General features: G+C 41.6%; 1 protein-coding gene across 1 annotated transcript; it reads right to left on the bottom strand.

The window, feature by feature from the left end:
• Window positions 1–896: 896 nt before the first annotated feature.
• On the bottom strand, window positions 897–7,211 carry LOC120743374 (olfactomedin-like). The gene is made up of 5 exons (XM_040047003.1): window positions 7,044–7,211; window positions 6,774–6,932; window positions 5,252–5,464; window positions 3,467–3,599; window positions 897–1,782 (listed from the first exon to the last, which is right to left on the bottom strand). Exons 1-5 carry the CDS (start codon window positions 7,077–7,079, stop codon window positions 935–937), a joined length of 1,389 nt encoding a protein of 462 aa, XP_039902937.1. The 5' UTR covers window positions 7,080–7,211; the 3' UTR covers window positions 897–934.
• Between the last annotated feature and the right edge of the window lie 8,892 nt (window positions 7,212–16,103).

Below are 16,103 nucleotides of genomic sequence, written 5' to 3' on the forward strand. Positions count from 1 at the left end.
ACATGCCTTCCAATCTTTAAAGAGACAGATTTCTGAAGCACATTTTTTGCAAAGCCCTGATTTTTCCAAGCCATTTGTTGCACAAGTAGATGCTTCAAATTTTGGACTTGGAGCAGTACTGGCTCAGGGAGTAGCTGGTGAAGAAAAACCTGTGCTTTTCATAAGTAAAAAGCTGTTTGACAGGGAGAAAACATACTCCCTGTCAAACAAAAAAAGAAGGAATTAAGTTGAAATATTATCTAATTGGAAGAGAATTTGTTCCTCAGACAGATTACAGACCGCTGGTATGGATGCACTCCAAGCAACATCAAAATGTGAGGATACTGCGCTGGTGCCTAGCCCTCCAGCCATACCAGTTCACCATCCAGCATTGTCCGGGTAGTGAGTAATGTTGGGAAGCACTAATGTAACAAAGTGTTCCGCAGGTTACCTCCGTAGCGGCCATCTTGTGTTCCCAGTAAAGAGGAGGCCTGCCTCAATTGCAGCTCATTTATAGGCCAGTCTGAATTGAGAAGGCGTGGTCTTTAGAGTACTTAAAGTGGGCAGGAAATGGATTGGGGGCCATTTTGAGAAGTTGCTGTCTGTATGTGCATGATATTGGCAAGAGACAATAAAGTAGTTACTTCAGTTAAGATAGAGTGAAGTCTGATTTTTCCCTCACCACACGTCTCTGCGTAACACAATATATATGGGATTGTGTGTCACAAATAACAACAAAAACATTTTTTGTGTGAAATAAGGCCAGCAAAAGATCAATCTAATGTTTTTGTTACCAAAGACTTTATTGTGATTTCAGCTGATGTTTCCATTCAGTGTTACTAAAGTACATCATGTTAGAAAAAGAATCTTAATAGTCTATATGATATAATTTGCATCATAAATCATTGCTTTTTTTCTTGCTGTATCATATTTCAATAACTGTTTGATCAGAAGATCAGAAGTAGGCCTGGTAGGCCAGCAAGTATCCATCGTTGTACATGTAGATCTGCTTGTTGGTGGGATTGTAGCTCAGACTAGCCACTCCTTTAGCTACCTTCTCCAGTGGTATTGCTAGTGAGTTGTCTTCTTTGCCTGTGGCTGTGTCGAAGGCGTAGAACACCTCCTCCTGGTACTCATTAACATAACGAGTCGCGTACATCACACCGCACACCATGAAAGCGTTGCTCACTGCCTTCTTGAACAGCCTCGTTTCCCACGTCTGTGTCACGTTGAGAGTCTTGGTCTCACCATCCCAAACTAACCGGCTGATCACAAGGTTTCCATGGTTACCCAGAGTGGCATAGAGAGCCCACAGTCCTGTTTCATCTGCCTCTACATCAATATCACTATTGAGCCGGCAATCGTAGTAACAATAGGGGAACTTGTTGTTGAAACCCACACCGGTGCCTGGAAGAGTCACCCGTTTGACCTTGTGGGTCTCCAGGTCGTACCGGCAAACGTCTGCAGAGCGGTAGCAGTTATAGTACAGAGCCTCACCGTACAGCACAGCACTGGGACCCTCAATGGCGTTGCGATGGCTGTACGATGAGGCAAATGTAAAGTCTTTGTGGTTTGTTGAGGCCATGAAATCTTCATAATTTTGGTAAACACGTAGAGTGGTGCCCCAGATGTGGCTATTTGCCAGAGGCTGAACCCAGTAGCTGTATTTCTGGTCCTCGTTCTCCATCTGGGCTTGTTTGCCCCATGAACCAGAGATGTAGCTCTTACCATAAGGACTGAGCTTGGTTGTTACAGGGTCACTGATGCTGGTGATCAGGCCCTTAAGGCAGTATCTGTCCTGGCCTGGAAACAAAGAAATAAGAAGGAATAACAATTCTTTATATAATTTTTCAAGGGATCTTATATCTGTTTTCACTCTTATATGCTTTTCATACAAGTTTCACACAAGACAGATACAAACTTTATAAGATTTATATATATCTTTTCCATATGGGTAACAAAAGCTCAACACTGCGCCTAGCATCCTGGAGCACTTCTGTTGTGTTTTGTACGTGTGTTGGAATTTGTATGTACTTTGTCTCTAGCGGCCACCGTAAATGTATTCACCCCACATAAAATGTCATAAATAAATCATATAATACAAAAAACAACTATTTACATTTCAACTTTTAACTATTTAAATTTTCAGCTTTTTCCTTTTAAACAAATTTAAAGTGAAACAACACAAAACACTGCAAACCACAACACAATTAAATATAAATTAAAATATGAAAACAAAAAGAAGATGCACATTCTCTGTCATATGGACCTTTATGAATAAACTTTCTGAATCCTTTGTCATCCGCAACTGAAAATAGTTGTGGATGATTACTATACCTTTCTAATGTGACGCTGTTGTCCCTGGTTCTCTTTCTCTCTCTTTCTCTCCCGCTCTGTTACTGTGCTACTGCAAGTGTAACTACTGCCCCTCCCCCCTCTGCCCAGGGCAAAGCACAAGTGAAATGGAAAAAAGTGCGAGAGAGAGGGTGAGAGAAAGAAAAAAAAACAAAAAACAAACAAACATTGGGAGCCGGCTTGCGTCGTTTACTTCAAAGAGCTGGTTCTAAGAGCCGTTTCGTTCGCGACCGACACATCACTAATGTCAAACACACATATGAAGAATACATTTTTCTTGACTGATGAAATAAAAGGTTAATAACACTAATGGTTTTCAGTTTTCTCGGCTGCAGCAGTTTCAGTGTCACACACACTGAGAGATTAGAGTAAAACAGCTAAGTAATACTGAGTCACTCCCACAGGTGCAGGTAGACTGTCAAATAGTGGAGACTGTTTAAAACATGAGGATTTATTCCTCAGTTTATGCCTGATATGTTGTCTGGTCTTGCTCCTTTCTGATTCTGAGATAACACTAGCTAATACTAACCAGTTAAACTAACAGCCAAATATCTAAACCATGGCCATAGCTTCTGAGTCGGAGTGGTAAATCCAGTGTGCAAGTTTTAAACCTGCATTCTCTTTAATGACCAGCAGGGGGTGTCTCCTGGTTGCAAAATGACTTGTAGCTACATAGGAACTCTGTGGTTGATAAGTTGGTGATGAGTGTGTGGTTTCAGTCCACATTTAAAACACAATATACAAAACAGAGTTAAGTTTTTATTCAATATGATTCAAAATTGGTGACTGAGCCCATAAACAGTAAAGTGTTAACAGAGGTTGAAATTTAAATAAAGTAGAACACTTTTTGGAGCCACAGCCTTCACGATCTGGTAGCCTTCAGATAGAATCCAGGTTTTTCTGATATTTATATGTACTGCTGTATTTGAGCAGTCACGGTGCTTTCTTACTACAAACCTCATTCAACCATTCACACACATTCAACAAGTGATTTTTTTCTACAGTATTTCCTTTATTGGAGACGATAGCTAATAACAGTATGCTTACAGTTGGCGCACGCGCGCACGCACACACACACACACACACACACACACACACACACACACACACACACACACACACACACACATACCTCTGAAGTCTTTGGGGATTGATTTGCAGGACTCCACATTATTCTTTAGGTAGCGCAGTTTCTCCTTTACAGCCTTGATGTTAATTATGTCAGCAGTTTCTAACCTGGCCACATGGGTCCGCAGTTGAACCACCTGCCACACAGTCAGAAGGTTAGTACATGTGAACACTCATTACATTTCATTTTTAAACAGACTTCAGGGCTCTAGAGTAAAATTTTCAATCGTGCGTCCAATAAAAAATCCTAGGTCGCACCGGTGCAACCAGCTGTTCAAGTAAAAAAAAAAAAAAACTTCTTCCCAACTGTGAAAGTCTCCGTGTGGTCAACAACAGACACACCTCCTATCATGGTCTAAACCAATCTTAGATAGTCAGGGGCAGGACCTCTCTGATTGGCCGTGTGTCCTGTAGTCCTTCGTGTGTACGTTTGAAAGCACAGGCAGATAGAGAGAGATGAGTAGCTTGAATAAAGCGATATATTTAGTTTAATCCTGAATCAACTTTTAAATATAAATGTATTTTGCCAGAATTGGCAGAATCTCAGCTTAAAGCTCACAAAACTATTTCAAAAACCACCAAACAGCAAATGAGAGCATTTGTTTTTTTTTGTTTTTCTGTGTTTTATTCTCAGTTACTTTGACACAAAGGCATCTGCTGTGACGCTTACACCTCCGATGAAGTCTCACAAGTATCAGTACTGATAAATGATCAGAATTATAATATTTCTGACTGAGGCAAATTTGAATCGAATTGAATCTTGTGAATCAGAATCAAATCGAATGGATTATAGAAGTCAGTGAGGATACCCAGCCCTATTGAGTAGCCTAGACCCGACAGAAGTGGATGTAGCTGTGGGTAATGAGAAAAGATGAAAAGAACTATTGATAACTTTTTTGTTAAGTTAAGGCTTGATCCGTCTGAAATTCATAGCCAGTGCTCTGACAAGAAGCAATCAATTTCTGAACACTGAAAAAGCACAGTGTATCTAGAAAACACATTATATGCTGTGATAAATGCACTACCCAAGTGTTTCTTCTCCCCACTGCCTTTCAGCAGCAGGCAGCAACAAACAGGTCATCAGAGGACGTCTGTTAGGATGCCTGGGTCGTTGACCCAGGGTTTTGAGTTTATTATATTATTTATCATTTCTAGTCTTTGGTTTCTTTGTTAGAGTTCTGTCTTATGGTTTATGTCTCTGTGTTCTCTAGTTGCTCTGTCTCCCCTGTCAGCTGTATCCCCTTGTCAAGTTCGCGTCTCTGTGTTCCTGTTTTACTTTGAAAGTCGGTGTCTCATGTAAATGCGTCTGGTTTTGCTTCCTTTGTCTCGTTAGGCCTGATTTGCCCCAGCTGTGTTTTCCTCCTGTTACCCATTCCCTGATTGCTCCCTCTGTGTATTTAAGCCCTGTGTTTCTCTGTGTCTGTGTCGTGATCTACTCTTATCTACCCTCACGCATGCTGTGTGTTTTGGTTTCCTGCCTGTGTTAATGTTTGTCACTTTGAGTTCACGTCTGTCCCTGGAGTCTGCACTTTGGGTCCTTTTCCTGCCTGCACACAGCCGTTCCGTAACAACGTCGATGTGATGATTAAGTTTAACATTGTCTACAATATTGCCAAAGAGTGCCAACGCACTTTAAGCACAAGCACTTTTTCAGTAACTTATCTTGCTTGTAGAAATGTGCTCCAAATAAAGAACTTTGTTTTGACATATATTGTAGCATATTTCTTGTATTACAGATTTGTTTTTGTTTTTTTAATGCGTTGTGTTGCCACTTGCAGTTTCACAATACCTCTTTGGAGAGCTTCTTTGTCTGTGCATTGTTCAGCTGGCTGTGGACAACACCAACGTCTGTCTCCAGCTGGCTGAGCTGCTGGCCCAGAAGGCGCAGAGACAGAGCAGAGTACAGGCCCTGGTGGTGCAGGTACTTGTAAGGCCCCAGCCTGGCTGTCAAGGAGGTAACCTGAGCCTGGATCTGAGGGAGACGCTGGCTGGATGTGTTCACCTTCAAGGAAGGAAGAAACAGAAAACTTCTGTGCCACGTCTTGATAACTGAATGACCAGAAAGACCATGTGAGAGGCTTAACTCAAAAAATTTTGCGCATTCTCATAACTAGCAAAATAAAAATACAATTTGTTTTCACAACATGCCTGGCAGCTTTGGTTCACTTGTTTATTGAGATTAAGGATGGGTCATGTCTGCAGTGGGAGACAAGTGGAGGTTGAAAGTAGGACCCAAGATGCAGGCAGCTTCTGATGTGAGTGAGCTTTATTGATATAGTAGGTGAAACAAACAGGGACGTAACAGGCATGAAGCAAAACCTAAGGATAACCTAAACTGGGAAAAATTAACCAAAGATACCTGAAACAAAGGCGCAGGGAAAGAACACAGACAAACCAGCAACGCACACAAGAAAACACAGGGCTTAAATGCACACAGGGCAATCAGGGAATGGGAGACAGTAGGGAGACACGACTGTGATTAATTGGACATAACGAGACAAGAGAAAGCAAAACCAGAAACAATGAAAAGAGAAACGGACCTTCAAAATAAAACAAGAAACACACAGACAAAACTCTAAACATGCAAACATAATACAGACTGGGGAGACCGAACAGGAGAACACAGAGGACACAAAACATTAGGGATAATCACAAACAACCCAAAATAAACAAAACTGCAGAATATTAATAAACGTAAGCATAAGCACGGAGTCTGCATACTCCGGACCATGACAAGATGTGTACCTTGAAAAGTGTTTAAGAAGTGCTGTTTGTGTTTTATCTTGTTTTAAGTTGCATTTTGAACAACAGAAAAGAAACTGTTAAGCACAACAATGATAAAAACCATTTTCACAGTAATAGTTACTTCATGCAGCAAATTTCAGGGTTAAAACTGAGACCTGGGCTTAACTGACTAACTGCAGTTCCTCTAATAACACTGACAATTAGAAAAAGACTGAACTAGCACGACTTTTCCACTTTGGAAGGGTTGCCAGGAGAAAGCCTCTTCTCTATAAAAATAACATGGCAGAATGGCTTAGATTTACAAAGATGAATCTGAATAAACTACAAGATTCTGTAACATTTTCATTTTAACAGATAATCCACAATACAACAGTTGGAGAAAAACAAACACAGCAACTGAAGGACAGAATAGAGTTGTTTTATTTATTTTTTTTGGTAGTTAGGGTCAGGGTGGAATAGATTGACATTTCCAAGGTGACGTTCATGAAATGTTCCTCTTTACATTCCCACAACAAAAATCTGAAAATCAAGTAGTAACAATGACTCTAAAATAAACAAATTCCTACCTGTTCCGCCAGGCTGTTCAGAGATCCTTCACAGGTATGAACCTGCTGTAACACAGTCTCATACTTCACAACAGGGAAAGACCACACGGTGGAGTTTACCTCACACACACACGAGTCATTCTTCTTCAGGCCGAGCACCCGCTGAGCCTGGCTGTCACTCTGCAGTCACACACAGTAACACTGATGTAATATACAATAGATATTCATAAAGTAGTACACGTTCCAACCTTATGTTCAATTTTTAAGTGGTGGATGTCAGGTACAACTCACTGTGGCTGTGAGCAGCAGCAGAAGCAGCAGCACCATGTTTACAGTTGGAGGAATGAAGCCAGGACTGATACCAGCAACTTTCTGCTTCTCTTTTTGCTAAAACACCAGATCCGAATGAACACACCTACCAAGTTTTGTTTTCGTCACTACTTCAGAGCCTTCAAAACATCTGCACAGATGTGAAACTCTAAAACGGCCACACTCCTGAGTTTCACAACAGCTATGGTCAACTTTTCCATTTCCTCACTTCCTTTATGGAGTATGGTGTTTTTTTGTTTTTTTTGCAATGTTGTCCGCTGATATCTCTATTTAAGAAGTCCTTTATGGCACTTGCCACACAGTTCTCAATAATGCCAGAGGATAGATGGAAAAAACTCAACACCCTAGAGTGAGAGGAGCAAACAAACCCAAACATGTTTTATACTTTAGATTCCTCAATGTAGCCACCTTTACAATGTTATTTTAACCTTCTGAGATCTATGTCATAATTGGAGGTGACCCTAAGCATATGTTTTGGAGTCAGCGATAGTGGGCAGAGAGCACTACTGAATTGAGATAGATGAATTCAGATAGAGTGAAAATATGAATATTATTTTTTATTTTTTTGCCAAGATATGGGAGAACTATTTTGATAAAGAACAAAATTCACGTCTTCTGATTACATAGAGTAGAGAGAGAGATTACATAGAGAGATTACATAGATCAAATCAGTAATGATGACAGCGCAGCCGGTGAGCTTGTGAAAGTTAAGAGGTAGAATTTCGTGTTGTATCTATATGCAGCAGTGTTGGGAAGGTTACTTTTAAAATGTAGTCCACTACAGATTACAGAATACATGCCCAGAAATGTATTTTGTAACGTATTCCGTAACGTATTCTGAATACTTTGGATTACTTAATATATTATCATGCTTTTTACAACTACCTGAATGTAGTATTGCTGTGTGGTTTATTACAATTCTTGAAGGTCCGTGGCTTCGAACCGTAGTAAAGGGACCTCTGGCTAATACGTCAGGTTCCATGTCAGGCTCGTAGCCTAAAAATAGCTTTACTTTGTTGTCTGGATCAACTTTGCTTGTGAAAGACAGAGAGAGGCGTTGAAAGGCTGCTCCAACGGAACTCATTGTTTCACAGGAAAACATGAACACAGTTTACAGTCGAGTCTTTATAGCTTACTTACAACTGGGCTCGTCAGGCTCTCTTCTTGGCCGCAGTGGTTATTATTATATTTACATGCTTCCAGCTCCCATTTCTGGTCGATGACAACTCGTACTTTTCCTTTTTCTCCCTCCTCGCGCTCACAGACACATAACGGGTATGGCAGTCCATTCTCCCTGTGGCACGAACTACACTGCCCATGAGGCTACATTCTTTAGGGCTATGCCTGTAGCATTCTGCCTATTAGCTTAGCACAACAACAACAACAACAAAAAGGCGCTCTCTCACCCAGGAAACACACAGTTGCAGAGAGAGCGTCACTCTTTAATAGGGTTGCCAACCGTCCCTTAAAATACGGAATCGTCCCGTATTTAGAAACAAAAGTACACGTCCCATATTGAGCTAATAAGGGACGCACTTTGTCCCGTAATACAGGGAGAATCACAAAAAGTCTATAAATGTTAATGGGTTTAACGCTTCGTTTGAAAACATAATTCCCAGCCCCTCTCCTGCTCTGTGACCAATGAGCTGACAGCACACTTAGCATGAGTATAACAATTCAGATTACCGCTTATCTAATTGGTCGAGGAAAGGTCGCGTGTGGAGAAGATACCGGAAGACAACAGATGACCAGCATGGCCAACAGAGAGACAAACACCGACACTGCGGCGCGACTCTGGGACGACAGTACACCTTTGAACAACAGTGCTTGTTCCCCTCCTAGAAAGAAAAAAAAAGGTTGCAAAAATACAGGGAGGAATGGGAAAATGAAAACAACTGGCTGGGAAAAGTGCGCGATAACACGTATAAAGCGCACTGCACTGTGTGCCGGCGCACTTTTTCCATTTGCCATGGTGGACTGACTGACGTTAAGCAGCATGCTTCTACTGGTGGGCACACGATGAATATGAGGGGCGTGAAAGAAAGAGGAACCCTTGACCAATTTGTTGTCCACCAGGCCACGGCAGAAGCAGATATGGTATGTAAACATTGTTGTTTTTTTAAACCCTCTGGTTAAGGTTAATATGGGCATGTGCAATGAATATCAGCGCTATGTGGCCAGAAGTTTGATAATATAATTTGTTTTGTGTAATAAACAACTGCAAGGATAGATGATTACAACGAATAGATGACTAATACATAAAAGTAATACATAGATGAATAATGATGATGAGTTATGATGCGTAATCATGGGAACAAGCAGGTTTACAAACGGGAGCAGCTGATTTGCATTAGAAAAGCTGAAATAATACCTCAACTGAAGCCACAAAGCCCGAATAAGTTGACACAGAAGAGACTTCAGTTTCAAGGCAAGGCAGAGATCCTTCCTTCCCACAGTGATTGTGGTCTTCAACAACTCTTTGAAGACTTGATTAGTCTGAGCTGCAACAACACCTAATTTCCCTCTGGGATTAATAAAGTATTACTGAATTGAATATATATAAAGAATACACATTATATTGAAAACATACATATATATGACCATACCCATTTCTTACAAGTTGCATGCGTAATTTATACTTTAAAGTCAGTTGATAAACTACACAAACTACACAGATATACTGTAATATATATATATTTCTATTTTATAGGTGACTGCTGCAGAGGTGACCCATGTCTACCACACTGTAAAGCACGGTTTAAGTTATAACTCAGTTGACTGTGCACTCAAACTGACTGTACGAATGCTGAATGACTCCAGTATTGCCAAAAAGATGTCCTGTGGGAGGACGAAAGCTGAAGCAGTTGTCACAGATGTCCTGTCTCCAAAGGCAATAGAAGAGGTGATCAAAAAATTGAAAAGTGGTGCAACTCCACTCCCATTCTCTCTTCACACTGATGCTTCAAACAAGGGAAATCGGAAGATGTTTCCCTTGGCCTTGCAGTTTTTTACACCAGAGGCTGGAGTTGTCAACAAGATGTTGGATTTTGTTGAAAATCCAGATGAGTCTGCAGAGGGAATAGTAAAAATAATACAAAGCTCTCTTGAAAACGTGGGGCTATCCTTCAGGTTTCTGCATTCAGTGCTGACAATGCAAATGTAAATTATGGCATCCACAACTCAGTCTTCACAAAATTGAAAGAGACCAACAGTGAGATCCTTCGCGGCAACTGCCATGCACATATTGTTCATAACACTGTGAAAAAAGCCCTGGACAAGCTGATGTGGAAAATATTGTCCTGAAGATATACAGCTTCTTTTCCACCTCTGCCAAAAGGAGAGAGTCCCTGAAAGAGTTCTGTGAGTTTTGTGACGTTGAATTCCATGATATCCTGCGCCATGTTGTGATGAGATGGCTGTCATTCAACCCTGCAATCACCCGCCTGCTGCAGAACTGGGACCCGCTGAAGTCATATCTCATCAGCATTGGTGAGGAATGTCCAAGGCGCCTGAAGGAATTGCTGAAGTTGACAGAAGATGCTGCTGGAGTTGAGGGAGAGGCAGACATTGTGGAAGTCTACCTCCTCTTCTGTAATAATGTCATGTGTCTGTTTGAAGAAGTGGTGAAAAAACTGGAGAAGAATGTAACCACGTCTGTTGACCTCTATTCCATCATGGAGTGTTTCCTGAAAAGACTTATTCAGAGAAGAGATGATGGGTTCTACGGGTACCTAACAAGACAAAAGCTCCAGCGTCTCTCGCCATCTGATGCTGATGGTGCCAGGCAGGAGTTTACAGCCTTCCTAGACACTGCCATCAGTTATGTCCGGAAGTGGTTTGACTTTTCAGAAGAAAACTGGCTTTTCCACCTGCAGCCCCTCTCTCTAGCATCTGGGAAGATTTCCTTTGATGACATGGAGAAGATCATTGAACGGCTTCACATGGCTGGCAGGTAAGAAGAAAACATTTGCCAGTGAAATGATAAACCATGTTTTAATAGTATTGATGGTTAAAAATAAACAAATACAATAGATAGATAACATATATAAATAAAACCATAATCATTAACTTTGTTTGGAGTGTATATACACACGCATGCAATCTTTTATACACTATTTTACAAATTCAAGGAGTTCATATACTTAATATAAGGATGGATAAATACATAATAAATAAACTATACTTATTGTATTGTTTAAATGCTATACAACATTATAAACATATACAATACATTTTTTCCATTTATTTACCACTGTAAATGTTCTATGTACCACTTAGGATTTAGGTCAACTTCTCATCTCTATTGGCAGGTTAAACATCTCTATGGATGAGCTTTATGACGAGTGTGTCACTGCAACCAGCCTTCTGAAGCACCTCACCAAAGAACATCAGGAGAAGGAAAAGTGGCAGTCCAAGGGAACAGCAGAGAAGTGGATGGAAATTCTTCAGGCAGCTGACCTCCCCAATATGCAGGCTGTTGTATCCTTTGTACTCAGCATCCCATCTTCCACTGGGTTTGAGGAGAGGATTTTCTCTCTTATGAAGAATAAGTGGACTGATGTGCGGAACAAATGTTCTACTGAATTAATTAGAAGTGAGCTCATTGTCAATCTAAATTATGATATGTCTTGCTCAGAGTTTCACTCTGCAGTACTGAAAGACAAACGACTCCTAACTGCAGCAAGAGCTCAAAAAAAAAATACAAATGCAAAAAGTAGTCTGTTTCCACCTAATGTAGCATTGAGCTTTTGAGTTCATGAGTTTGTTGGGTTTTTTTACTTCAACTTTCAGCTACAGTCGAGGCCTTTGAGGCACAAATGTTGTGTTTACAGGTGTTCCACAGACTTCTTTTGCACTTTTCTAATTGCACTAAATGTGCACTGTTACAAGAATGTTTTTATTTCTATTGTTTTCTATTAATTTATATAATTTTAGGTTAAGCAGGACAGAGTTCTTTGTGTTAATTTTGTCATTTTGCACAAAAAGTGAAGCGTACCAGTCTTTCGTTTAGGAAAAAGACCTATTTTATTGTGTTAATGTTGTCATTTTGTGTTAAAAATAAATGGATAAATGATCATTTGTTTCCCATGTGTTCATATCACAAAGAATATGCATCTACTTAAATCAACTTCAAGTCAAATGGTTAAAAAAAAAATTTCACACTCAAAAAAAGAGCTAAAAAAAATTCACCACACAGGGAAGGGTGAAGACAATTGGGTCGCCCGGCCCTGGCCACGAGGTGTCCCTTATTTTTTTTCCAGGGAGTTGGCAACCCTACTCTGTAACCATGGCAACTGTAACACTGCCGCCTCGAACAACAGAAAATAGCTGTCAAACAAATCCCAAACGGTCCTGACCCACCAACTGGTTCTATACCAGAATTAAACCAGGTCTAAATAAAAAAAGGACTTTATAAGAGACCTTCTGAGTATCACTACAAAGATTACCAACAGTGGTCCTCATACCACAGTTTGATATCAGCAAACACCGAGAACATACATTGATATGACACCACAGCCATGCAATCATTGCAAACACTGATAACATAGCATAAATCGAATTAAATCAGGACTTGATGAGACCTTTTGAGTATCACTAGAAATATTATAAACAGTCATCTCCATACCACAGTTTGCTATCAGTAAACACCGACGGCATTCACTGATAGCATACCACATCCATATTTTCAGTGTATAAACTGATAGTTTAGCACATATTAGCACAGGTATCAATAAAGGACTACCATATTAAACACTTTTGCTAACCGCAGACAGATGGACAGGCGCTCTGCAGGTGGGATTGAGCGCCTGCAGTTGGTGTCTAGGCGGGCAATGCTTGGACCGACACAGGACAGCAGCTCCTCAAACTGGGCAAGGGAAAGAAGATGGTACCGCTGAAAGCGGCCGTCATCCAGACGCAGCTCCTGGAGCAAATGGTGAAGCTCACCAAACTGCTCACGCATCTGGAGGACCTGATGGACCCAGGTACGGTGAGGACGTGCTTTACGCCGCTGCTCTGCTCTCCACAGTAAATAGAAAAAGGAGACTCTCTCTTCAAACGCTAGATCAACAGCTGCCATCTTGCAAACATACCATCTGGCACTACTTCCTCCCACATTTCCGTTTCACGTGCGTGAAAACTGCACATTTTGAAATGCGACCAGTTTGCATTGGACGTGCGTCGAGGTGAGAATGTGCATGCGACCAGCTAGGGACGTCTGGCGCTTTTTGGTCGCCTCTATTGTGTTCAGTGTGAACGCACCATTAGTGTTACAGGACTAGCCTGATGAGTTATCTGGGAAAATACTTGGTTATTTAAGGAAGTGACAAGAACAGGGGGATCAAGTTCTTCAAGTGGTAGGTGAAGGCGTTTTGCGAGTGCTAAATCTATCAAATTTTGCTCAACCCCAGAGTATATGAGGGTGTGAAAGGAGTGAGAAACATGATTGAGGAAATTGATCACCGCCATCTGCCCCCCCAACCTATGGACCACCTTGAACATAAAGCGCTGCCAAGCCAGATACCACCGGGTGATCTGGGCGTTGGCATCCTTCATGCGGTGGAGCCACTGAAGCGGGCATGGTCCAAGCAAAGGGTAAATGAGCACCCCAGGAGGTAATAGCGAAGGGAGTCAACCACCCACCAGATCACCAGGCACTCTTTCTCTACAGTGCTGTACCTCTGCTCCTGTTCTGTCAGCTTCCAGCTGATGTAGAGTATGGGCTAGTCGACCCCCCTTATCTGCTGGAACAAAACGGCCCCAGCGCTCTGTTCGAGGTGTCAGTCTGCAGGACAAAAAGGAGGGAAAAGTTAGGCGTTTGGAGCAGCGTTTTTCCACAGAGATCTTTTTTCACCTGCACAAATGCCTCCTGGCACTACCCTATCCACTGGACCAGAGCTGGAGCACCCTTTTGGGTGAGATCGGTCTAGGGGCTGATCAGGTCCGAAAACCATTTCTTCACGTCAACATGCAAGTAGGGCTGACATTGACCTCAAGTTTGAGATCGCCGCTCTAAAACACCCAGGATGACTTGAACATGGAAGCCAGGTAGCAACAATGACTACCTGAAAGCCAGAATAACAGAACACAGGATTATTAAGAATGGGGAACAGACACTGGTTGCAGTGGGGAAGTTGTGGTAATAAACAGAGTAGTACAAAAAGTCAACACATCCATGAATGCAGATGTGAGAGCAAAGATTTCCCTTTTTGAGTTTAACAAAAGCATCATTTCATCAAGTGTGAAATGTTGCCAGTACGATAAAAAAAAAAAAAAACAGTTTCCTTTGCAGTTTTCAGTTGCAAGAGTTTATCAGAGCAACCCATCTGAGAAATTATAATTTAAAACACCCATATCATATCAATGGAGCCCATATCATTGTTTCTCAATGTGCAATCAGCAGTCGTATCCCAACATTAGCTGTCTGAAGAAGACTGTGAATGTGGCCTTTTTTGGACAGTGAGTCCAACACTTCTCTGCGCAGTACAATGTTGTGTTTGCCCAAACAGCAGAGCAGTGGAGTGCTGCATTAGATCATCATCTATTACAATCACTGATCTAAACACAGCTGACATGGTTGGGATGAGCTAGAGTACAAAGTCAAGGGATAAGTGTGCAATGCTATTAACCTCATAACATCTGTCCAGTCAATAGTGTCCTGTTTAGGGTTAGGTTCACATTTACCTTTTTATGGGGAATTCTTAAATATCTGGCATCACTGAAAGGGAAATTTTTTTTTAACAGGACTGGAACCTATGTTAGCCACATGCTTGTTTGACACATGCCTAAAATGCAACCTCACTCTAAGTGGTTTGCTTGTGATCGAGTGGCTGTTAATACTTAACAACATGGATATCACAAATTTGCTGAAAAAACATTGTGATGATCCTCAAGACTTCTGGGAAAATATTTTGTGGACTGACTGTTTGGCCAAAACACGACAGTGGATTCAGTTGTAGGCTGAAAGCCAGGGGCATCAAAAAGTGAAAGCAAAATCAATAAACACTTGAGTAAGTAAACCATATGCTAAAGGTGAGAGACAAGAAACAGACTATGAATAACAACTCACAATAATTCTATGATCCACTATGAACCATTATGCACTGGACACTTGCACAGCACTACGAGCATAACTAAAAGAATTCTATGACATGCTATGAACAGTACTATGAGATACTTTAGCAGCACTATGAGAGACACAAGATTACAACATAAAACTAGAGCTTTTGAGCTAGAAAGTCACTAAGGGGACACTGAGGGAGTCCTATGAGTGAGCCTTGGGGCTGTCGAGGACAAGGGTTGGGGAACCCAGCACTGGGTAACATCCAGTGTAGGAACCTTGAAGCGCGAGGCAAGGGGTAGTTACGAGGCGGGGATCTAAGAGTCACTCAGAGTCAAAGGGGAAGCAGGAGTTAACAGGGATTCCAGACAGAGATGCAGTGAGAAATTAGCAATTTACAAACAGTCTTACTTATCGCAGGTGGAGGTGAAGCATAGAGATGCAGGTGGCCCAGGTGAGATGTCGGGGAGAAAGTCCACAACACAAGTACTGCTATGACAAAACATTTTGACTACGATAGCCTTCACTAACTGGGGTTAGCAGAGCATTTGGAGAGCAATGATTGTGAGCGTTGGTCTTAAATCCCCGCAGTCTAATCACTCACAGGTGCTGCCAGTGCGAGGAGGTGTGGTGACTCCACCCAGAGGTGGAAGCACTAGGTGTATGTAAGTTTTCCGGCCCCGGTATGATGGCACCTGTGTCATCATACACACAGGTGCCCGTAGTTTCTCTGTGCTGTTTCTTTCAGCTGTTTTGCTTTTCCTATTTGTCACTAATGTGTTGGCTACCTTTATCTTTGATTGCCTGACGCTGTTATCCATCCTATCCTCCATGTTGGGTCAAGATACTTCATCCTGCTGTTGTATTTTCCATCCTCCGCTGCCGACACCAGTGTCTGAATCAGGCGTCATCAGTGGTGCCTTTCTGGGTCCACGCAAATCCAGGAGAAGGAGTGGAAGAGA

This window comes from Simochromis diagramma, unplaced genomic scaffold, assembly GCF_900408965.1.
Source record: "Simochromis diagramma unplaced genomic scaffold, fSimDia1.1 OVJJ01000106.1, whole genome shotgun sequence".
Lineage (NCBI taxonomy): Eukaryota > Metazoa > Chordata > Actinopteri > Cichliformes > Cichlidae > Simochromis > Simochromis diagramma.